Raw genomic sequence first — 19,908 nt, 5'->3', positions numbered from 1 at the left:
CTTTCAAGTTGAATTAACTCGAGCACAAATTTTCGAACCATTGCATCGGAATGTGAATTAAATCCCATTGTCTATCTCGAACTGTCTTGATAATCACGCTAGTCCCCGATTAATTCAAGTAAGGAGTATACGTACAGGTATGTATAAGTACAGGTATCAATCTGCAGCAAGCTGTAATCTAAAACTTAAACCAAAAATCTATAGGGATCATTGATTTATTACGTACGCATAAAATTTTAATTTTTCAACCCCCTCCCCTCTATACGCAAAATCGGCCATTTTTTCATATACATTAAGCATTACAGTACGCAATTGCATTGAACCCCCTCCCCTAATGTGTACGTAATAAATGAATGACCCCATATGGGGATCTGTCCAGACCAGTAGCCGTACCGCTACAGGTAGAGTCTACTGAAGTTCAATTTCCATTTAACGATGTCCAATTCGAAATCCTGACGATCAAAAATGAATGAAAGTTGGCAATGCCTGAGGTTTGGCGATGTTAATTGTAGTCGACGATGCTTGGTTAACTTCGATAAGTTTTTATTAGAAATAATACAACAGGTGCATATTGTTTTCACATTGAACATTCTATAAACAATTGTACATTTTGGCAATTTATCTATAAATACAACTGGGGACAAATCTTCCCTTGGACGGATATAATGTAACTATTTTCATTTGTTCAATGAATTTTCACATTCAATCTTTATACAGTAGGCCCTATTTTCATCTAATCCGCATATTATTTTAGATGTAGACACACAGGATATAAAATATGATATCTAATCCGGATTTCTCAATAGTTGAAAAAGACCTGATTTGGTCCCAAATGATCTCATTAAGCAGGGTCTACTGTACACGTCATAGACAAATATATCCCTTGGTACGTAGCAAATACCATACACTTATCTAGTTATCTATAAAAATGACTGGAAAAGAATTCTAAAACTCATCTGGCTTGAATACTACTCAACGAAAGAGCTAAAGAAGTAATCATTCATTTGATTAAGTTAATTCTAGATTGCGAGATTGTTCCTCTAGTGAAAGCACAGGTTGTTTAGTCGGAGACGATGATGGTTCATCGTTGTTTTCATCGTCCGGTTCTTGTTTCGTCAGGTTGCCGCATAACCACTGATGAACATCTTCCGGAAGTCTGAAAAACGAAATGAGATTTTCAAAATAACGGTAGATTTCAGCAAATCTTCCTGACGTCAATTGGACCAGTGCACTATATCAACTTCAGAGCGCCCTACAGCTGCTCGGATGTAACTTCCCAGGGAGAGATGTCAGTGATGGATTCAAGGGGTGTCCTCTGTATTTTGAAATATGGTCTCAACCAATTGCCAAGCTACGCTGGTAGCCAAACGGATTTCAATGCATAGAAACCCTTCAATTATCCGGGGGGTGGATCCAGAGTCAACCCGAATTACACGGATACAAAGAATCGAAACACAGTTGAGTTTACTGACTAAACCAACTCACCCGGGATCTGGGTTATTTTCGCCTCGCTCATTGTCATCCAACATGGCTAGATCTTCATCCAACTCAAGATTCAATTCATCCAATAAAACATCCAAAGCCTAAGATACATCAAATATGTAAACATGATTACCAGATATAGAAGAAGCAACTCCGTTTATAAGATCCGGGTGCTTATTTTAACAGTTTATCTGAGAAGTTAAAACTGCTATTGAAATCTAACATATATCAGAACTTACAACATCGGTGACCATTTTTTCATGAAGTTTCCGCAGAGCTTTGTCATCAGCTGTGACGGCGAATTCATTTGGCACATCGAAATATTGTCCCAGTAGCACATCAAGAATCAGTTCTATAAATGAGAGAATTTCAAACAAACTGTTAATGGAGTCTACTTAACCCTTAAGGTGTATCTACACTGCAGTACGGTGTATAAATGGGACTAACTAGATTACTGTAGCTGATCTTACCATTAAATAGTTTATCAGAATAATGAGATTGAGTCCATATTTTGCCTTGATGGGCGACACTAGACAAAATTTCCTCCAGCAACATTGAATCTAGTAATTTCTTATTCGCCATTTCAGCTAACTGTAAAAGTACCACATTTTTGCATGCGTAAATCAGATCATGTGTATCATTACCAGAGAACGAGAAGGCTCTAAGCCTGGCTGAGATAGGAATAACACAGGAATGACCAGCAGGGATTGATTGTGATATCGTGAAATCTGTAGTGGGCAATTCATATTGCATATAAGACATTTTATCTACAAACTCATAAAATGTAATCATCCAGACTTCATACGACAATTTATGATGGTGAATGATGTCAAAGAGCGCACATTGACACCTGACCTGCATTAAGACCGTGTAGATCTATATTAGAATACAACGCACCTCTTTGATCATTTTCCTTCGTTGCTTCGTGTCGTAATGCGTAAGGATCTCGCGTGCAACGCTGTCCGACTGATCGTCGATATGAGGTGTTAAATAATGTTCGTCAATGATATCCTCAACTGTGACATCCATTATGGCATCTTCGAGCTGAAAAAAAAACATACAGAAGATGGAGAAAAAGCTAACAATCTCCGTAAGGTGTTGAAGAGCATTTTTATGCTGGGAGCTAGCCATTGATCATTTTACCATTTAGAGGGTCGAGATAATTAGAGCATTTTTACTGGGAACTAGCTATTACTTCATCCCGTAGCTTTGAGGAAGAATTGAGAATTTTAAATTTTGTTATTGGAGGTAGCCATGGGTTATTTTAGCCCATAGGTTCCTAGAAGATTGGAGAATTTTTACATTCTATTCTGGAAGCCAGCTACGGATTATTTCACCACATGCGCTCCTAAATGATTTGAGCAGTTTTTAGTTTTGGGAGCAAGGTACGGGTGGTCATTTTACTCGATAGGTTCCTAGATGATTACAGTATTTCAACATTATAATTTCTGGGAGCTCGATATTTGTAACCGCAATTCTTGATCTTTTTGATCTTTTCTTGTCTGTTTTATGCTGCTTAGAGTTTCAAGCTTTTTAAAATGTCAGTGCGAGAGCTGATCAAGGCTGTAGATGAGATGAATGGTTTAACCCTTTCAGTGCGTCTACACCGCAGTGCGGTGTATAAATCAGTAATAGATTTTGCTAGTACACCGCACTGTGGTGTATTGATGTAATTGATAATTAGTAATTATCTCTCTTGAAAAATGGCAGCATCTGTCAAACATAGTGAAATACTAGTAACTAACGATACACCGCGCCGTGGCGTAGACGCACTATATGGTATTCCCGTTATTCAACACACTAGGGTGGAATTTTTGAAAAAATTTTTAAATTATCTCCAGCACTATAGGGTATTGATTAGTCAGCATTGAAAGGGTTAACTCACAATTCCTTCAGCGTCCTCGGATATGATCGAGTCAGCGGCCTCCATCAGTATGTCGTAAACCAGCGCGTTCTCCATGTATTCGTCTGCTAGTTCACGCATGCCTTCTTTCACTGTTTCCGTACCCAGCGTGTAAATTACGTCGCCGAATATACTATCGAGAAAGTCCTCCAACGGGTCGCGCTTTTGGTCCATTTGTTTATTCAGATAACTGAAAAACAGATCGCAAATAATCGAACTATCGTACACACGAAAAATTGGCATTAACCCTTTCAGTGTGTTGACACTCCAGGGGCCGGTTGCTTAGACTTAAGACCAGTCTAAGACCAACTTAGTTCTATAGCTAATCTAACAACTTAAGACCAGTCTTAAGATTTAAGACCACTTTTGGACTTAAGTCACGACTGTGCAACTGGCCCCAGTGCATAAATCATGTGATCAGCACCTGTCTACGATTAAATTGATAACTTATCCAAACGATGACTTACACTTAGTAAATTGAATTGGAAATAAAGAACTGGGGCCAGTTGCATAGTCATGGCTTAGACTTAAGACCAGTCTAAGACCAACTTAGTTCTATAGTCAATCCAACAATTTAAGTCTTAAGATTTAAGACCGCTTTTGGACTTAAGTCACGACTGTGCAACTGGCCCAAGGGACTCACTAAATAGAGGTGACTAGGAAGTAATAGCTAAAGAATGGACCTTTACACAGAAATTCTAATGGCTGGTAAGTTAAGTTTTATGAAACTAACTAAATGACTAATTTGCGGTTGATACGTACTCATTGACAGTCTGTTGAGCCAATTCGAGCACGATGTCCTTCGACATCAAAATAACTTCGTCGAGAATCAGATCTTCGATATAATGCATCGACGGTACAAACCAAGGATGATCAGCCGGCTACAAAATTGAAAGAATCATCTTGAATGAATCATCTTGTATAACTTTGGTTTTTCACAACAGATCTCGCAAATATTTTTCAGTCTTTTAGTCTCTTTACAATTTTAGACAAATTTTACACAAGTTTTTGTCATCATCTTTATCCCTAAACGCGCTGAGCACTGCTCGCAGAAACATCAGCCAGTTCAAGACTTTTTTCACCGATTAAGGTCAGAGAGGGAACTTAGATTTAGAAATTCTGCGACCACCAGGATTAAAACCAATGAACCCTGGATTAATGAGAGACCAGTATGTGAAAGACTGACTGACTATTACCAGCAGGATTCAAATCCATGAACACCCAGGACCCAGTTCCACAGTTGTGAGTTAGAGTTAACTCTGAGTTAAAATTAGTTCAGTAGTTCATTGAGTTGACTCAGGGTCAAATTTTAACTCCGAACTGTGGAACTGGACCCTGGGCTACAACTTCAAATCACTTTCATCATTTTTGTGGCCACCTTCAAAAATATTCACAGGCAATATTGTACACATACAACACCCATATTAATCTATCATTTTCTACGCACCAGACTGTCGATATACGTCAACCAATCGAGCAAGAATTCAGGAATCTCTTCTTCGAGGTATTCTTCCACAAAACCATCGACGAACATTTCTGCGAAATCGTTGTGATTCAATAAATGACGCAACGCTTGAATTTCCTACAATAGATGAATACAAGATTTAAACAGGGTCCATATTAGGCTACACCCAAAGTAAGTTATCTTAATAAACTGTTAACTTCCACCGTGATATTTAATGACTTGTTTGCATCATCTGCCAATTGTTAAAGAGTCAGAAATGACCAATGAGAATAGAGGATGAAGGAAAGTTTGTTTACACTGTCAGCAGCGAATAAGGAACAACGTTATACCAACTAATAGCTTCAAGTTTGAAACAGTGAAAAGGATCAGTAAGGAGTAAACTCATAGAGGAGCTGCAACTACGAGATACCTCATAGTTGGCAGGGAATGTGTTTAAGACTTTATTTCGGTCAATGAGGGACTGTTATGTACAAAGTACGATCATCAAGGATCGACCAAAGCAGCACTTGGAGTACTATTCAGTGTCTGATTACTCCAAGGATTGAAGGACTGAAAGTGGAAACATTCAATGATTTTAGATGGATTTAAGTACACATTGAATGCAGAAGCATACATACCTTTGGAAATTCGTAATAGTCGTCAACCTACAACAATAAGAATCAAACATTTCATATGCGTAAATAAACAAGCATCAGATTCCAATAACCCAATCCGGTGGCTGTTGTAACTTACCTCATCTGCCCAAGCAACTCGTTTACTACCGTGCGGATTCCAATACTGAGAGAATATAGAAACAGATGACTTTGCATTAAAGGTTTGTTAATAATCCATGTACTGTGGGTTCAAAACCTGTAAATTACCATAGTGTCCACGGGCAAGACACTTATTTCTCCACCCGGGAGTGTTGGGTACCTGGCCTGCTGATAGATCACTCCTGAGCGGGTAGTAGCTGCTCGGATGTTACTTCCCCCCAGGGAGAGATGACTGATGCATGGTTATAGATATAGGCCGAGGGTAATAATACCGACTAATGAAAGATTAAACAGATGAACTAATGAGTTGAGAATTGCAAGGTCCCCTATAGAAGTTAAATCGTTATTATACGTACCCTATATCTCTGTAAAACAGGGTTTGTACTTTCATCAAAAACTTCACTCAGATAATTAGGACGAGTTGATGTATATTCGTAGTAATATTTCGGCTGTTGAATCGTCGCGTCGTTGCTATCTTCGTCGTAACTATACTCCGACGATTCTTCGACGATTCTCGTCGCCTCCAGTTCCGCTTCGTTACCGCCGGGTGGCGCCACCGACCGTTCGTCGGCTCTCCACGGTTCCCACGTACTCTCGGATTGAGGCATCGTGTCGTTACGCGTATCGTCGTCGTTCGAGAGAGTGCGCTGGATGGTCGCGGCAGCCGGCGCCGTCCCGTGCGGACGAGGCGCTAACGCGCGCTGCCCGCCGCGTCGGTACGTCGCCGTCCAATCAGCCGTGGAAACCGGTTTAATTCCCCGCGAGGTGCGATGCGTTTTAGCTCGCGGACGCGGATTCTGCCGTGCCGGTATCGGCTCGACGGGAACCGGACGCTCGAATTGTTGTCGCTCCATGACGACTTCACGCGGATCGAGACGATTCGTCGTATTTAACAGAACGTGAGCGTTATCGCGTAAACCGCCGCGACTCTCAGCACCGTTCATCGCGTCGACTCCGCGGTCCACTGTGAATTCATTCCCCGAGTCGTATTGAGTTTGTTTATTTTCGACGGTGTTCGTCGCCTGGTCCATCCGAGCCGTTTCGTAGAAAACGTGCACCGGCCTGCGAGTCACTGTCGCGGGTGTTTCATCGCGTCGCCGCGGTGTCCGTTGAGCGACGATGACTGGTTGTTGCGGGGCGGGTGCGGGGACCGGTGCAGGAGGTGGAGCAGGTGGCGCCGCCGGTCTCCGAGGAGGTTTTCGTCGTTTACGTTTCCTCATTCTCGGCGGATAGTACATCGGTACCTGCGTGAAGATCGGTTGAGGTATTTGCGTGTATATCGGCATCGGTTGAGGGTACCGCGGATGATGATAGTGATAATACGTTTCATCGGATTCATCGCTCTCTGATTCACCCCAGCTGTCATAATCCTTCGGAGGAGGAGGAGGTGGTGGAGGAGGTCTGAAATAACACCCAGCAAGATTTACTCCTACGCGAAGGATCAATAACATGAAACCTCACGATTGATAGAACACTATATCCGTGTTGACGCGATGTAGAGAGAATCCCATAATTATAACGAAAAAGTCCGAAAATGTAACTTCGAGATAGTAGTTTATTTCAACGTTTCGACTATATCCTAATAGTCATCTTCAGGATTCCTTCATTATTCCTAATAGTCATCTTCAGGATTCCTTCATTATTCCTGAAGATGACTATTATGATATAGTCGAAACGTTGAAATAAACTACTATCTCGAAGTTACATTTTCGGACTTTTTCGTTATAATTGTGGGATTCTCTCTACAACATGAAACCTATTCAGGATGGCCACTTTTATTTGACCCTGACTATTCCCTGACATGATTACATTGTTTTCTCTGATTTGACCTGCTACGAATCCAATCAATTAACGCAAGTCAAATATGTTTGACAAAGATAGAAACAAGCGATCTAACTGTCACTTATGTCATTCATGCACTAGATGATGTTAATTGCCCAAAAATTATGCGTAATTGGTTTTTGCTTATTTGTTCAACACTTTGTATCACAATTACGAATTGAGGCATTGATACATTTCTAGTACTCTTGCTGCTATTAATACTAGGCCTATGAGATGCGTCATATGTAAAATACATTTCCCAAATATTTGTCGAACTAGAGGAAAATCTATCAAATACAACCCAAACATTTCCAAACCGGGATTATCTCAAAATTATCAAGTATTTTGCATCCTCCCCCGGCAGGGATTCGAACCTGATGGCATCGAGATTGCCACGGCACGAAACCCTGCCATAATCGACCGTGTGCGCAGATACATGCGCAGTTCAGATGATGTGATTTTTAGCCAATCAGAAATCCCGTTTTTTTTTAGCCCGGGTTTTCCCATTTATAGTTCTTCCTTGAAATTTGCCTCAACGATTATACAACGAGCAATCTGATTGGTGCCGCCAGTTTTCGTTCGGAAAGCTGCGCATGTACCTGCGCACCCGGTCTACTGATGCAGGGGTTCGTGCCGTGGCTGAGTGTAGCGATGCCATCAGGTTCGAGTCCCTGCAGAGGTAGGATGAGTATTTTGTGGTTTTGCGAGGACCATGAAAAAAACTTTTTTTCATTAAACTGTCTCCAGGTGATAGGCCTAATTCAGAGTATTCATCATCTAACAGTACGTACCGGTTTCTGCGTTGAGCAGCTCGTACGGGAGGTATGATGTCATATTTCGTACCGCGTAGACGAGACTTCGAATGGAATTTCTCGTGACGTGGAGGAGTTTGAATTCTGAAAAGACAAATCGGAGTAATAGTCAGGTTGCATACAGGTGGCTTGAGGAGTAATAGTCAGGGTGGATTCGGGCGGCTTGAAGAGTAATAGTCAGGGTGGATTCGGGCGACTTGAGGAGTAATACTCAGGGTGGATACAGGTGGCTTGAGTAATAGTCAGGGTGGATACGGGTGGCTTGAGGAGTAACAGTCAGGGTGGATACGGGTGGCTTGAGGCGTAATAGTCAGGGTGGATACAGGTGGCTTGAGGAGTAACAGTCAGGGTGGATTTGGGCGGCTTGAGGAGTAATAATCAGGGTGGATACAGGTGGCTTGAGGAGTAATAGTCAGGGTGGATTCGGACGGCTTGAGGAGTAACAGTCAGGGTGGATACAGGTGGCTTGAGGAGTAACAGTCAGGGTGGATTCGGGCGGCTTGAAGAGTAATAGTCAGGGTGGATTCGGGCGGCTTGAGGAGTAATACTCAGGGTGGATACAGGTGGCTTGAGGAGTAATAGTCAGGGTGGATACGGGTGGCTTGAGGAGTAACAGTCAGGGTGGATACGGGTGGCTTGAGGCGTAATAGTCAGGGTGGATACAGGTGGCTTGAGGAGTAATAGTCAGGGTGGATACAGGTGGCTTGAGGAGTAACAGTCAGGGTGGATTTGGGCGGCTTGAGGAGTAATAGTCAGGGTGGATACAGGTGGCTTGAGGAGTAACAGTCAGGGTGGATTCGGGCGGCTTGAGGAGTAATAGTCAGGGTGGATACGGGCGGCTTGAGGAGTAACAGTCAGGGTGGATTCGGGCGGCTTGCGGAGTAAGTCAGGGTGGATTCGGGCGGCTTGAGGAGTAACAGTCAGGGTGGATACAGGTGGCTTTTAATGATGTTATATAGTATTACCGTGGTAATTGAGCTGGAGAACTGCGTTGAGCGGGTGGAGTTGGTAATGAAGTGCGTCGTGAAGGCACCGAGCTAGCGACACTCCGTCCACCATTTAAATCTCGAGCTGCTGCTGCTCCTGAACTACGGCGTGAAGCGAGTCTCGACGCTCGTGATGCGTTCCTTTTCAATAACTGCGAACGAACTTTCTTCAACCTATAAATCAAAGTATGAATATTTCTTGTTCAAATTAGGACAGGCAGGCAGAGAGACAGACACGGTCAAATGGATATAAAAACGATGATTTATCTGGACTGCACAACTCAGCTGATTCAATTAAGACCTATTTAAGGTATGCACACCCAAAATTAAGCGAAATATCCCAAAAAGATCTTGGACAAATCTTGGAAAACACTATTGGCCCTTGCGGTAAATGAGCGGTTACGTGGTCGATTGATTGTCGGTAATTAGACGGTAAAACAGTGGTTTTTTTTCGGTTAAATAATGTCGGATTTTTAGCGGTTATTAACAGATAATTTTCCGACGAAATGGATTATCGAAGATTTTCCGACGAATTTCCGATAGACTGAGTACTAGCGGAAAATCGTCGGTTTTTGAGAGTTGCCATGATACTCCCAACAGTGCAATCAGTTTCTAACGATGTTCAAAATTCACTTCGTAAGTCAACGCAGCACCGTTAACAGCTATACCCAGATCAGCAGATTTGACTAAATACAGACGAAAATTGTATGTAAGTTTCTCCATTATCTATCATTGTATTATTTACAGCACTATACGAACATTCTGCTCGGTGTGTACCGGGAGAGCGGCACATACGAAAGAGGTACCGACGGTAGATGCGATCAACCAAAAGCGCGATTTGTGCATGTCATACTCGCCAAATGGCAAACAAAAATGACATTAAAACAAAATAATGATGACGTACTCGCGGCGCTTTTCATGAAGATATGCGAATTATAAGATAACATAATTTCGAAACTGAATTACAGATGGCAGCACCAACAGAACGCTAAAATATTCTTATGAAAATGGTTCCAGGTATTAATGAAAATGTACGATGTTGAATAGGTCCACGTGTCAAATAAAGTTCAAAATTGAATTAAAATGAAATTTTCAGTTGACTTGTGTTATTCTTATTTCTAACAAAAAGTCTAAGGCTAAACACAAACAATACCTAGTTTCTTCGCATGGGCCGGGTCATTTTGGAAAATATCATTGGCCTATTTTATAATTAAACAGTTCATTTCTATAGCTGCCGGGTCTGTTAAGGTAAAATTGAACACGATTAAAAAAAATATGTATAGGGTAGATAGGCGGCCAGCACGGCCAGGTTTCAATCTCAGCAGAGCAGAGAAACAAGGTATCAATTTTTTAGCCTAAAGAACCAACTCGAATCACAACCCACGGTTAAGTGGAGGCTCGAGATCCTTAAAATGCGATGTGACATCAAATCCACGAATTGAACAAATAAACCACTGTAACTTATTCTATCTGTAATATTTATTTAAAAAGCAGATTTCAAGATTTTAGAACTGCCCGGTGGCTATTTAATGACTTACCAGCACCAGCAGGCAGACTAATGGTATTATTTGACTTCTACTGATAACAACCAAATATTTCTCCAAAGTTTCTCAATCGTTAATTTCCGCTCACCATTCCAGACCAATGCCAAAGACGGTGCCTCAAAGACAAATACTTACAAGAAGATATGGCAAATGCTTATTAACGCTAAACTTATGAGATTAAACAATATCGTCTTATTACGGCATCGAAACGGAGGCGATCATCCGGCCACAATCATTTTCCTCGACTTAACAACTCAATGACCAGTTCGGCGTGTTGACATGATAGACGCATAGCCTGTAGGAAAAAAACGACTGTGTTACAATTTACAGATGCAGACGAGCGGCGTTTGTGATAAAAAAAACACGATAGATGCTTTGGCGATGAGGGCACATTTTACTTTTCAATGTTTATTGGGCACTCTTAATGACGCGGGCGGCATTTGACTTTCTTGAGAAACTAGGTATTTGTTTATCTGGCCTAACATAGGAAAAACCAGCTGCGTCGATTTTGAAAAGCCTCAACTTTCCCAAGAACGTCTCTACCCCATACGCCATCTATCTGATAACCCACGCAATTAACTGTTCAGGATACAATTTTCAGTTTTTATTTTCTTCTGCAGCCCATCGAGGTTTTCATTAAAGTTGAAAATAATCAAATAAAAAACGAATTTCAAATCATTTTGTTTTGTTCCAGTCCATCTTAAAATGCAAACAAAAAATATTTCAACCCACGAAAAGGAACTACGTACGGGGTAGATGCGATCAACCAAAAGCCCATTCAAGAATATTCAATATATTCTAGTTTCAAAATTGTATATAGTTTCAGTTGCAATGTCAAAGGTGATCTGCTTTTGTGCAAAATGTCATGGCAATATGGTGTGCCGCAGAACCCGGAAAAGGCACAAGAGAAAATTTGAAGATGTTCTAATTAACGAAAGTACAAAAGAATTAAAGGCAAGTCTTTATGGCTGGGACTCAAATAATAATAATAAAATTTAGCAAAACCATTTACTACCTCATTAATGACCTCGAAATAAATTTACTTACCAACTCGCCCACAAATATCCTTTTTATCTGGCTAAATGTTATGTAGAGTAATAAGTTATTGCTTTATAAATCATGCTTATTTACATAGATTAGCGTGGAATGTGGTATCATCGAAAATACAGTTGAAGGTGCAGGAAATCATGCCGAATACGATGGTGGAAATAACAATAGAAGATTTGAAGATGATGGAGGGGATGGTGATGGAGATGATTATAGAGAGGATGAAGATGGAGCGAATGATGAAGATGGAGCAATTGGAGATGGAGCAGATGAGGGAGATGGACGGGATGATGATGGTGATGATAATGGTGATGATGAAGGAGGGGACGATGATGGCGATGATGGTGATGATGATGGAGAGGATGATGATGATGATGATGATGGAGAGGATGATGGTGATGGAGGGGATGATGGTGGTGATGACGATGGAGAGGCTGATGTAGGTAACTATGGTGACCACGAGATTTTTCAACAACCTATTTATGAAGGTTCGGATATCAATCTCATACAGTATATCGGCATTGTTACATCACTATATGCGAGAGCAACCACTGGCATATCGAAAACAGAAATGACAAGAACACTGAATATGATACACCACATTTTACCCCAACCGAATATAACACCACGCTCTGTAAAACAGCTAGAGACGTTAGAAAAATATATATTCGGGAATATGCGTAGCGAAAAAGTGTGTACGAATGGTTGTATGATGTTTTGGAGGAACAATCGCCATCTTGAACGATGTGACAAATGTGGGTCTGCTGAGACTACTATATTCACGTGGATGCCACTTATCCCATATCTGAAAGGTAAACCATCTAAGATATATGATATCTGCATAATGGTTAATTATTTGATTTTATCTAGGTATGAATAAAACTAGATTCTGTTTAGAAGTGTTAAAATACATCTCTTTGATCTCTCTCTAGGACAATATGAACACTTCAACATGGCGCGTAGGGTCACTGAATATTTAAGACCAAATGATGGTGAAAGGTAGGTAGCTACTATTCTACATAATGGGGGGTTGTGATGACGTCAGTAATAGGGATAATAGGCTTTCAGATCAAAGGTCGAAGGGTCGAGTGAGTAAAAAATGAAAATAACTATAATTTACAGTTGAATTAGTCGCGCACACTCCTAATTCAACTGTTAATTATTGTTATTTTCATTTTTTACTCACTCGCCCCTTCAACCTTTAACCTGAAAGCCTATTATCCCTATTACTCTTAAAATAATCATGTAAATGAATAACATTTAAATTGATAGATTATTCAATATAAAAGTGTAAGCTCTTACATAATAGATATATTTACAACATTATTTCAATATTCATATTTGTATGAGTTAGATTCAACTGTAAATTATAGTTATTTTCATTTTTTACTCACTCGACCCTTCAACCTTTGATCTGAAAGCCTATTATCCCTATTACTGACGTCATCATCAGCTTACTAAAATATATCTACACATTATTTTAATAGAATATTCAACCTGCATCAAACGGAAACATGGCAACGTCTCTTTTCTGAGGATGGACTGTTCCAAGGTGATAGGCGATGCCTAGGATTGGCCCTAACGATGGACGGCACTAACGCATTCAGACACAAGAAATATACAGTGTGGCCGATCATGATCAACTTTTTAAATCTAAGGTACATGTAGTGAAATTGATGTCTCCGATATACAACATATCATAATATTAATTGATAGAAGTCTGAGGAATAATAAGAACTGGTTTTATCAATTTAAGACCATCAGAAGGGAAGGCATATGAAAATACTTTCATATATGGATTAATGAAAATGAACAAACGAAAAAGCGTAAACGGCTTTTTAGAGCCATTAATTACTGAAATCAATGAATTATTGCAAGGCGTACCAACAATAGACGGAAGTCGTAATCTTGAACACTTCGAATTAAAGGTAAATAATTCATATCAGAATACCCCAGTCAAAATTATTTATCCTCGACTTGAAAAAGATGTACTCCAAAAATAAATGTAGTGCATTCGCCATAACTATATTTTATCAATCAGGGCAAGTTGTTAATGATCAGGGGTGATTACGAGAGTCACTGTTTGACATTGATGCATCAGACAGCAGCTGGCTTTGATGGGTGCATAAAATGTTGCCATCATGGTATTCACCCACAACCGTTGAATAGAATGATCTACCATCAGAATCGGAGGCAAGAAAAAATTCTACATTTGAATACCAATTGTATGTTAAGATATATTCTTAGAAACATTGCTTCTGATTTTCGTATCAGATACTTACCAGTTAATCATGTGCAGCGAATTGAAGAAGATGCACCATTAATCAGCGATGATGGAAATTCAACGACTAGAAATATCGAGGTGCGACATCCGCCTGAAGAAAAAACCCATGGCATTATGTTGAGAAGTGCAAACAGAGTTAATAACGGTACATCAATAAAGAATTACCATCAACTTAAAGAAAAATTCATAAAATGCGTTATAATATGTTCATTTGAAATCTTAGGAATAGTTAGGCAGGAACTCGGCTTCAAAGGGCGGTCGATTCTGTTTGATTTAGATGAAACAAATGTCAATGATATCATTGCATTGGATCCTATGCATACCATCAGTGGTATGATAAAGAAATTTATCGAAGCATTCAATGGCAACGAAGTGAGAGATGGTGCAAGAGTAAGACAGTACGAAGAAATGCTATTGCGAAATGAACAATGTTGGGTTTGTAGCACTATTACATTTTCTACAATAAATTTTCATTAACTAATTTCAGCTCCTTTTAATAATTAGGGATCATTCATTTATTGCATAAAATTTTACTGTTTCAACCCCTCCCCTTGTACACAAAATAAGCCATTTTTTTAATATACATTAAGCATTACAGTACGCATTTACAGTTACCCCTCCCCTAGTGCGTAGGTAAAATAAATAAATAAAAATAAAATAAATAAATTATCCCTTATGATAATAATTTATTTGTTTATATAGTGCTATTCTGTAAGATAATCATGGCACTTGAGTCTTAAGCTTATTTCATTAATTCTTTTTCAGCTCATCGATGAAAATCTGCCACCAGCTGAATGGAACCTATCAGCCCAAGAAAAAGAACTTATGAAAGAGAGATGGGCATGTATTAAGGCGCCATTAGGATGTTCATTCAGAACAGAGGGAAATCCATTCGATCCTAGTAGCAACATGAAATCGTACGACTACATTGAAGTAAATATTCAATAAAATAAATAGAATTACTTTTTTTTTTAAGAGAAAAACATATTACCGTGTCTTCATACTTATCATCTTCATTTTAGGGTGCAATTCATTCTCCATTAATTTTCTGTTTGCGAGGTATGCTTGGAGTGCATCAGAGAAGGACATTCTTCAAGTATTGTAAACTAGTAGGAAGTAAGTGTCAATCATAGGCACAAAATGTAACATTTGAAAATATAAAATGACTATCTTTCTATTCTATTTCAGATATCTACAATTCAAATACAAATGCCGAATGGCAAGAACTGACCACACAGATTTCTGCAATCTTGGTTGACATAGAAAAATTTTACCCTGCGTCTTTACTCACCCTTCATTGTCACCTTCATCACCACATAATTGACTCGATTAGTAAGTTTGGCACGGCTCATTCCATTCATATGTTTTCCTCCGAGTCATGCATCCATAAACTGAAACAAATGAATACTGCAAAGCAAAATGTTGAAAAGAGTTTGATGAAAAAACATAAGGTAAGAGCCATCAGTTTTCAATATTTCAAGATAATATGGACATGAAATGATAATGACAATTTTTCAGGCACTACTCACGTTTAACTCAGCGAGGCATTTACTTAATATGGACGATCTACCTAATGCGCTTCGATCACTGCTACCCAATGTAAGATTCCAAATGACATGAAATCATAATCGAAAATAAGTATTAAAGAAATGATCCCCTTTGAAATGAAACCTCTTTCTTTCTTTTTTATAATCAACAGGATTTCGAGCATGTTGATGACCACCAGCCAATGACCACTTCAACTACATACAGAAATTATTGTCACAGGAACATACATTCAAATCTGTATGGGTATTCCGAAATCATTCTTCCCGCACATCAAGTTTTAGAGGCTTTGATTCAATATTTCGACGGGTACAAACAAATAAAAAGAAATCTTTACCAATATTAACAAAATAGTCATGACTGATTATATATGTAAGTGTATCGCTAATTCTTCCTTTTTCAGCAATAACTTCGGTCCAGTCGAAGTATACGACATGGCCGTATTACCAGACCATGATTCGGAGATGCTGTACCACTTTCGAACAGTCAGGTGAGATAGACAAAAAACTCATATTCTATCCAATTGAGGTAAAATAGAATGAAATCATAAATTATCTTTTTATTCTATTTTACATCTGGTTTGATAAGTTAACATGCACTGTGAAATTTTGTACATGGCAGCTATGAAGAAAATCACCGAATAAAAACATGCAGTTCGTACTTACAAATTGAGTTTGAAGAAGCTGAAAACAGAGGGCATAGAAATGAAGTCATTGTTGAGGGTCAAGTCCAATATACGTACATTTCAAAATTATTGAAATTTATAAAATGCAATGGGGAGGTATGTGTACTGGAATTTTATCGGTTTGAATTAAATAATAATGATTTAATCCAAATTAATAATAAGTACCTATCAATTAAAGGAACTAGCATTAATAGCATGCTTAAGCAGGCCACACATTGATCATGAAACTGGCTTTTGGTGGAGTGACTTAAGAGAAGACATGTACGATCCATGTCTAGTACCCTTGCGACATCTTCTGAAATGCCAAATCATCACGGCAGAAGAATATCCCAGGATATGGGCTTTATCATTGGTATAAATATAACAAATACACAGGCAAGTATGAAAATTTTATGTAACAAAAAAATCTTAATCTCATTTCCTTTCTATTCTGATTTCGTATAACATGATAGAAAGTCTAAAGCCTAAGTTAGATATCAGTTTACTGTCACCTGAAAACTTGAGGTTTTTCGATTATCCATTATTTTCAGTTTCATTATTTTCAGTTATTTCAAAAATTTGCAAACAATGAACAGCTTCAATTGGAGTCCGATAGATGGCGCTAGTAGTAGCTCAGCTGCTGACGATTTTCATGTACCGCTAATGTTACCTAAAAAGCTAGATCGCTTTACTATATTTTATCTGAATTTAATTTGATTTTATAACAATATAAAATAGAACATAGAAGATAATGAATTAAAAACAATTTGTTGATCATAAAAAAATCGTTCTTGAACATTTGACTTTTGAAAAATATATGCTGAAAGGTGCTGCCACCTACAAGCAATTGTCTTCTGCTCAGACAAATTTGACACATTGCAATTCCAGGTACGTTTGTTTCTGTAAAAATAAACTATTTAGTTTCTTATACAATTCTTATACATTTCTTATAGGGGCCTACATTTCTTATGATTATTGTGTTTTGTTAAGAAATGCCTTTAAAGGCATCTTTAATTATCTTTAAAGATAAGAAATGAGAGATCCAAACATTCAATTTTCAGTGTAGGCTATTATTTTTCAAGGAAAATACAACTTTTACAAAAATATGGCATTGGCAGACATAGGACTAACAGACCAAGGTATCGTTCATATAATTTTATGAGATCGATATTCAATAATTCATGACTAAATTTAGTTAAATCTTAAATTGCTTTCTCTATCTTGCAGATTGGAGCCTGATAAACAAAGGTAGCAACTGAACAAGATGTATTTGAGTATATTCAAGTTGTATGAAAATAAATAATAATTGGAAACTTAATAATAAACTATTCGTATCTGTAGGAGAATTAATGATGACAAAGAAAAAGAAAGAAAAAGGTACAACAATGACGGCAGAAAGAAAACTATTCAGGGTAAAAAGTTAGATTACAATTTTAATCTCAAATCCTCATTCTACTACTGATGAAAATATAAAAATGAAAGTAGTTTTTTATCTCTAGGATTTAGTAAAAGTGGTGTGTAATATTGAACAAAACTTGATGAAAGCGACGAAAATGGTACATTGTTATCAAATTGCTTGTGCAATTTATAAAGAATCCTTATTTTCACTACAGCAGAGAATGAAATTCTACTTTGCAGATACAAGAAGAATTGAATAAAATGGGCACTCATATGAGTCTAAATACTATCAATAAAGAAATAAAATCGTATAAGAAGAACAGAAGAGATACAGAAGCAAGGTATGTACAGGTTTGAAGAAGCTAAGTTGAATACAATACACAGATAAGAGCAAATTACAAGAAAAGGATGTTGGCTATAAAATATAGTTTACGTCATTACGGTAGTTTAAATTTGTATAGAACTTCAATCATTATAAAAAAAACAGCATTGGCTTTAAAAAAATTTCATTTCACTAAGATGTATTCATCACTGAGTTAAGTATCTTCCCAGATGAATGCACATCAAAAGTCATCTCCGGGAACATATACGATATATCATTTTCTTCTAATTTCAATAATCTTAGAAAGAAGAAGCAACAACAATCAACAGAAAAGACTTTCGACATAACTTGCCCGGAGGATAATGTAATTGGGCAATGCGTATTGAAAAAACAGAAAGAAGGTAAGCTTTATTATTTTTGCACAAAACATCTTATAAAAAAAAGACTCTATAACTGAAATGTCACATTTCTATTCAGATGGAAACTATCTGGTGGTTATAAAATGTATGACAAATCTTGGCAAATTGATACGACCCAAATGGAAAAAAGGCGTTACAGTTATCGTTACAAACAATTTCAAATTATTATTAAATTAATTTCAAATACCTACTAGTATACTTGTTTCGTTATTAAATTCATAATTTTATACTTTTGAATGATTAAATATAAAATGTTATATTTATTGAAGTTATGCTTACCTTTTAGCTTCTTTGGGTGTATGTAGCTATTTCCAAATCATTTCTCATCACTACAAAGTGACGTCTTTTGGGTTTTCCAATACATTGACAGTTTGAGTAACACGTGTCGGGGGATTGAAAAAAAAATTCGAAAAAAAACTATTTGCCTAGCAGTACTTGAGCAAAGCAGTAATAAAGCATATTCCATGCCCATGCCAACAAATGGTCAACTTGGCCTGAGGTCACCATACATTTAATCTACCAGTCATCAAGTCATAGTATCATTTTTTACGTAGTGGATCCACCACGATAAAACTAGGCCATCATAGGCCTCTAACTGATGAACTCTACGACTACGTCGTGCACGTAGTACGCTCGGCTAACGGCTAAAAAATCCGCCAGCAAAAAAACTTACATAGCCTAGTGACATGAAACATTCACAAAACAAATATTTCATGCCGGTACTTACCAAACGCGGAGAAATTTATTGAAAATTAATGCCTTGAACTGTTGAAAAGCAGCTGTTATTGCAGTAAAAACGAGCTCATGAGCCTTGCGTATGTGTCTAATGAAAATCCGTGTATTAAGTCGAACTGGTGTGTGTATATAAGTGATGACCTAGTTCACCACGCAGTAACGTAGTTCCGGGTGCGAAAGGAGCGTTACCCGGTAGAAATCTATTTAATGACGTCACCGATGTGGAGCGTCGAAAACTGTCGGAAATATGACGGTTGCGCTTATCGACGAATAACCGACGATCTTTCGACTCCGTGAAGCGTCGGTTAATTGTCGGAAAGGTGGACAGTTTTCCGACAATTTTCCGACAACAAAATCACTCATTTACCGACGATTTACCACCGGAAAACCGCTCAATAACCGATTAAGCGAACCGCTCATTTACCGACGGCCAAAATCGGCCAATAGTGAAAGTAAAAATAGACTACTTCACAACCGGCAAAAGATAATTTTCAAGGTGACTGTGAAGACTTACCCATCTCGTTGTTTATCCCAGAACGCTTCCATAGGAGTGATCCTTCCAAAATTACGATCATCGGACCGATAATCAGAGGAGAACATGACCAGTTCTTATTTTAGACGTCAAGTTCCCGATTTGACGTTTCTTGTGAACGCAGTCGCCATTTGTAAACAATATCCTCTTGTCGCCATCTATCGGTAATTTTGTAACGACATGCCACAGCTGGCGCG

At 38.5% G+C, this 19,908-nt stretch overlaps 2 protein-coding genes across 2 annotated transcripts; one reads left to right on the top strand and one right to left on the bottom strand.

Annotated features, from left to right (window-relative positions):
* Positions 1-544: 544 nt before the first annotated feature.
* LOC141910992 (uncharacterized) lies at positions 545-19,826 on the bottom strand. The gene is made up of 14 exons (XM_074801915.1): positions 19,694-19,826; positions 9,201-9,395; positions 8,215-8,319; positions 5,959-7,003; positions 5,583-5,627; positions 5,468-5,494; positions 4,833-4,967; positions 4,148-4,266; positions 3,368-3,575; positions 2,380-2,526; positions 1,953-2,073; positions 1,722-1,834; positions 1,486-1,583; positions 545-1,156 (listed from the first exon to the last, which is right to left on the bottom strand). Exons 1-14 carry the CDS (start codon positions 19,777-19,779, stop codon positions 1,009-1,011), a joined length of 2,592 nt encoding a protein of 863 aa, XP_074658016.1. The 5' UTR covers positions 19,780-19,826; the 3' UTR covers positions 545-1,008.
* On the top strand, positions 17,169-18,628 carry LOC141911001 (uncharacterized). Its single transcript, XM_074801932.1, has 8 exons — positions 17,169-17,193; positions 17,367-17,444; positions 17,533-17,553; positions 17,647-17,717; positions 17,805-17,861; positions 17,944-18,044; positions 18,329-18,426; positions 18,503-18,628. Exons 2-8 carry the CDS (start codon positions 17,411-17,413, stop codon positions 18,619-18,621), a joined length of 501 nt encoding a protein of 166 aa, XP_074658033.1. The 5' UTR covers positions 17,169-17,193; positions 17,367-17,410; the 3' UTR covers positions 18,622-18,628.
* Positions 19,827-19,908: the final 82 nt, after the last annotated feature.

Source organism: Tubulanus polymorphus, chromosome 9 (genome assembly GCF_964204645.1).
Source record: "Tubulanus polymorphus chromosome 9, tnTubPoly1.2, whole genome shotgun sequence".
NCBI classification, from domain to species: domain Eukaryota; kingdom Metazoa; phylum Nemertea; class Palaeonemertea; order Tubulaniformes; family Tubulanidae; genus Tubulanus; species Tubulanus polymorphus.
The sequence above is the reverse complement of the archived record's forward strand: the minus strand, read 5'-3'. Positions and strand labels throughout refer to the sequence as shown.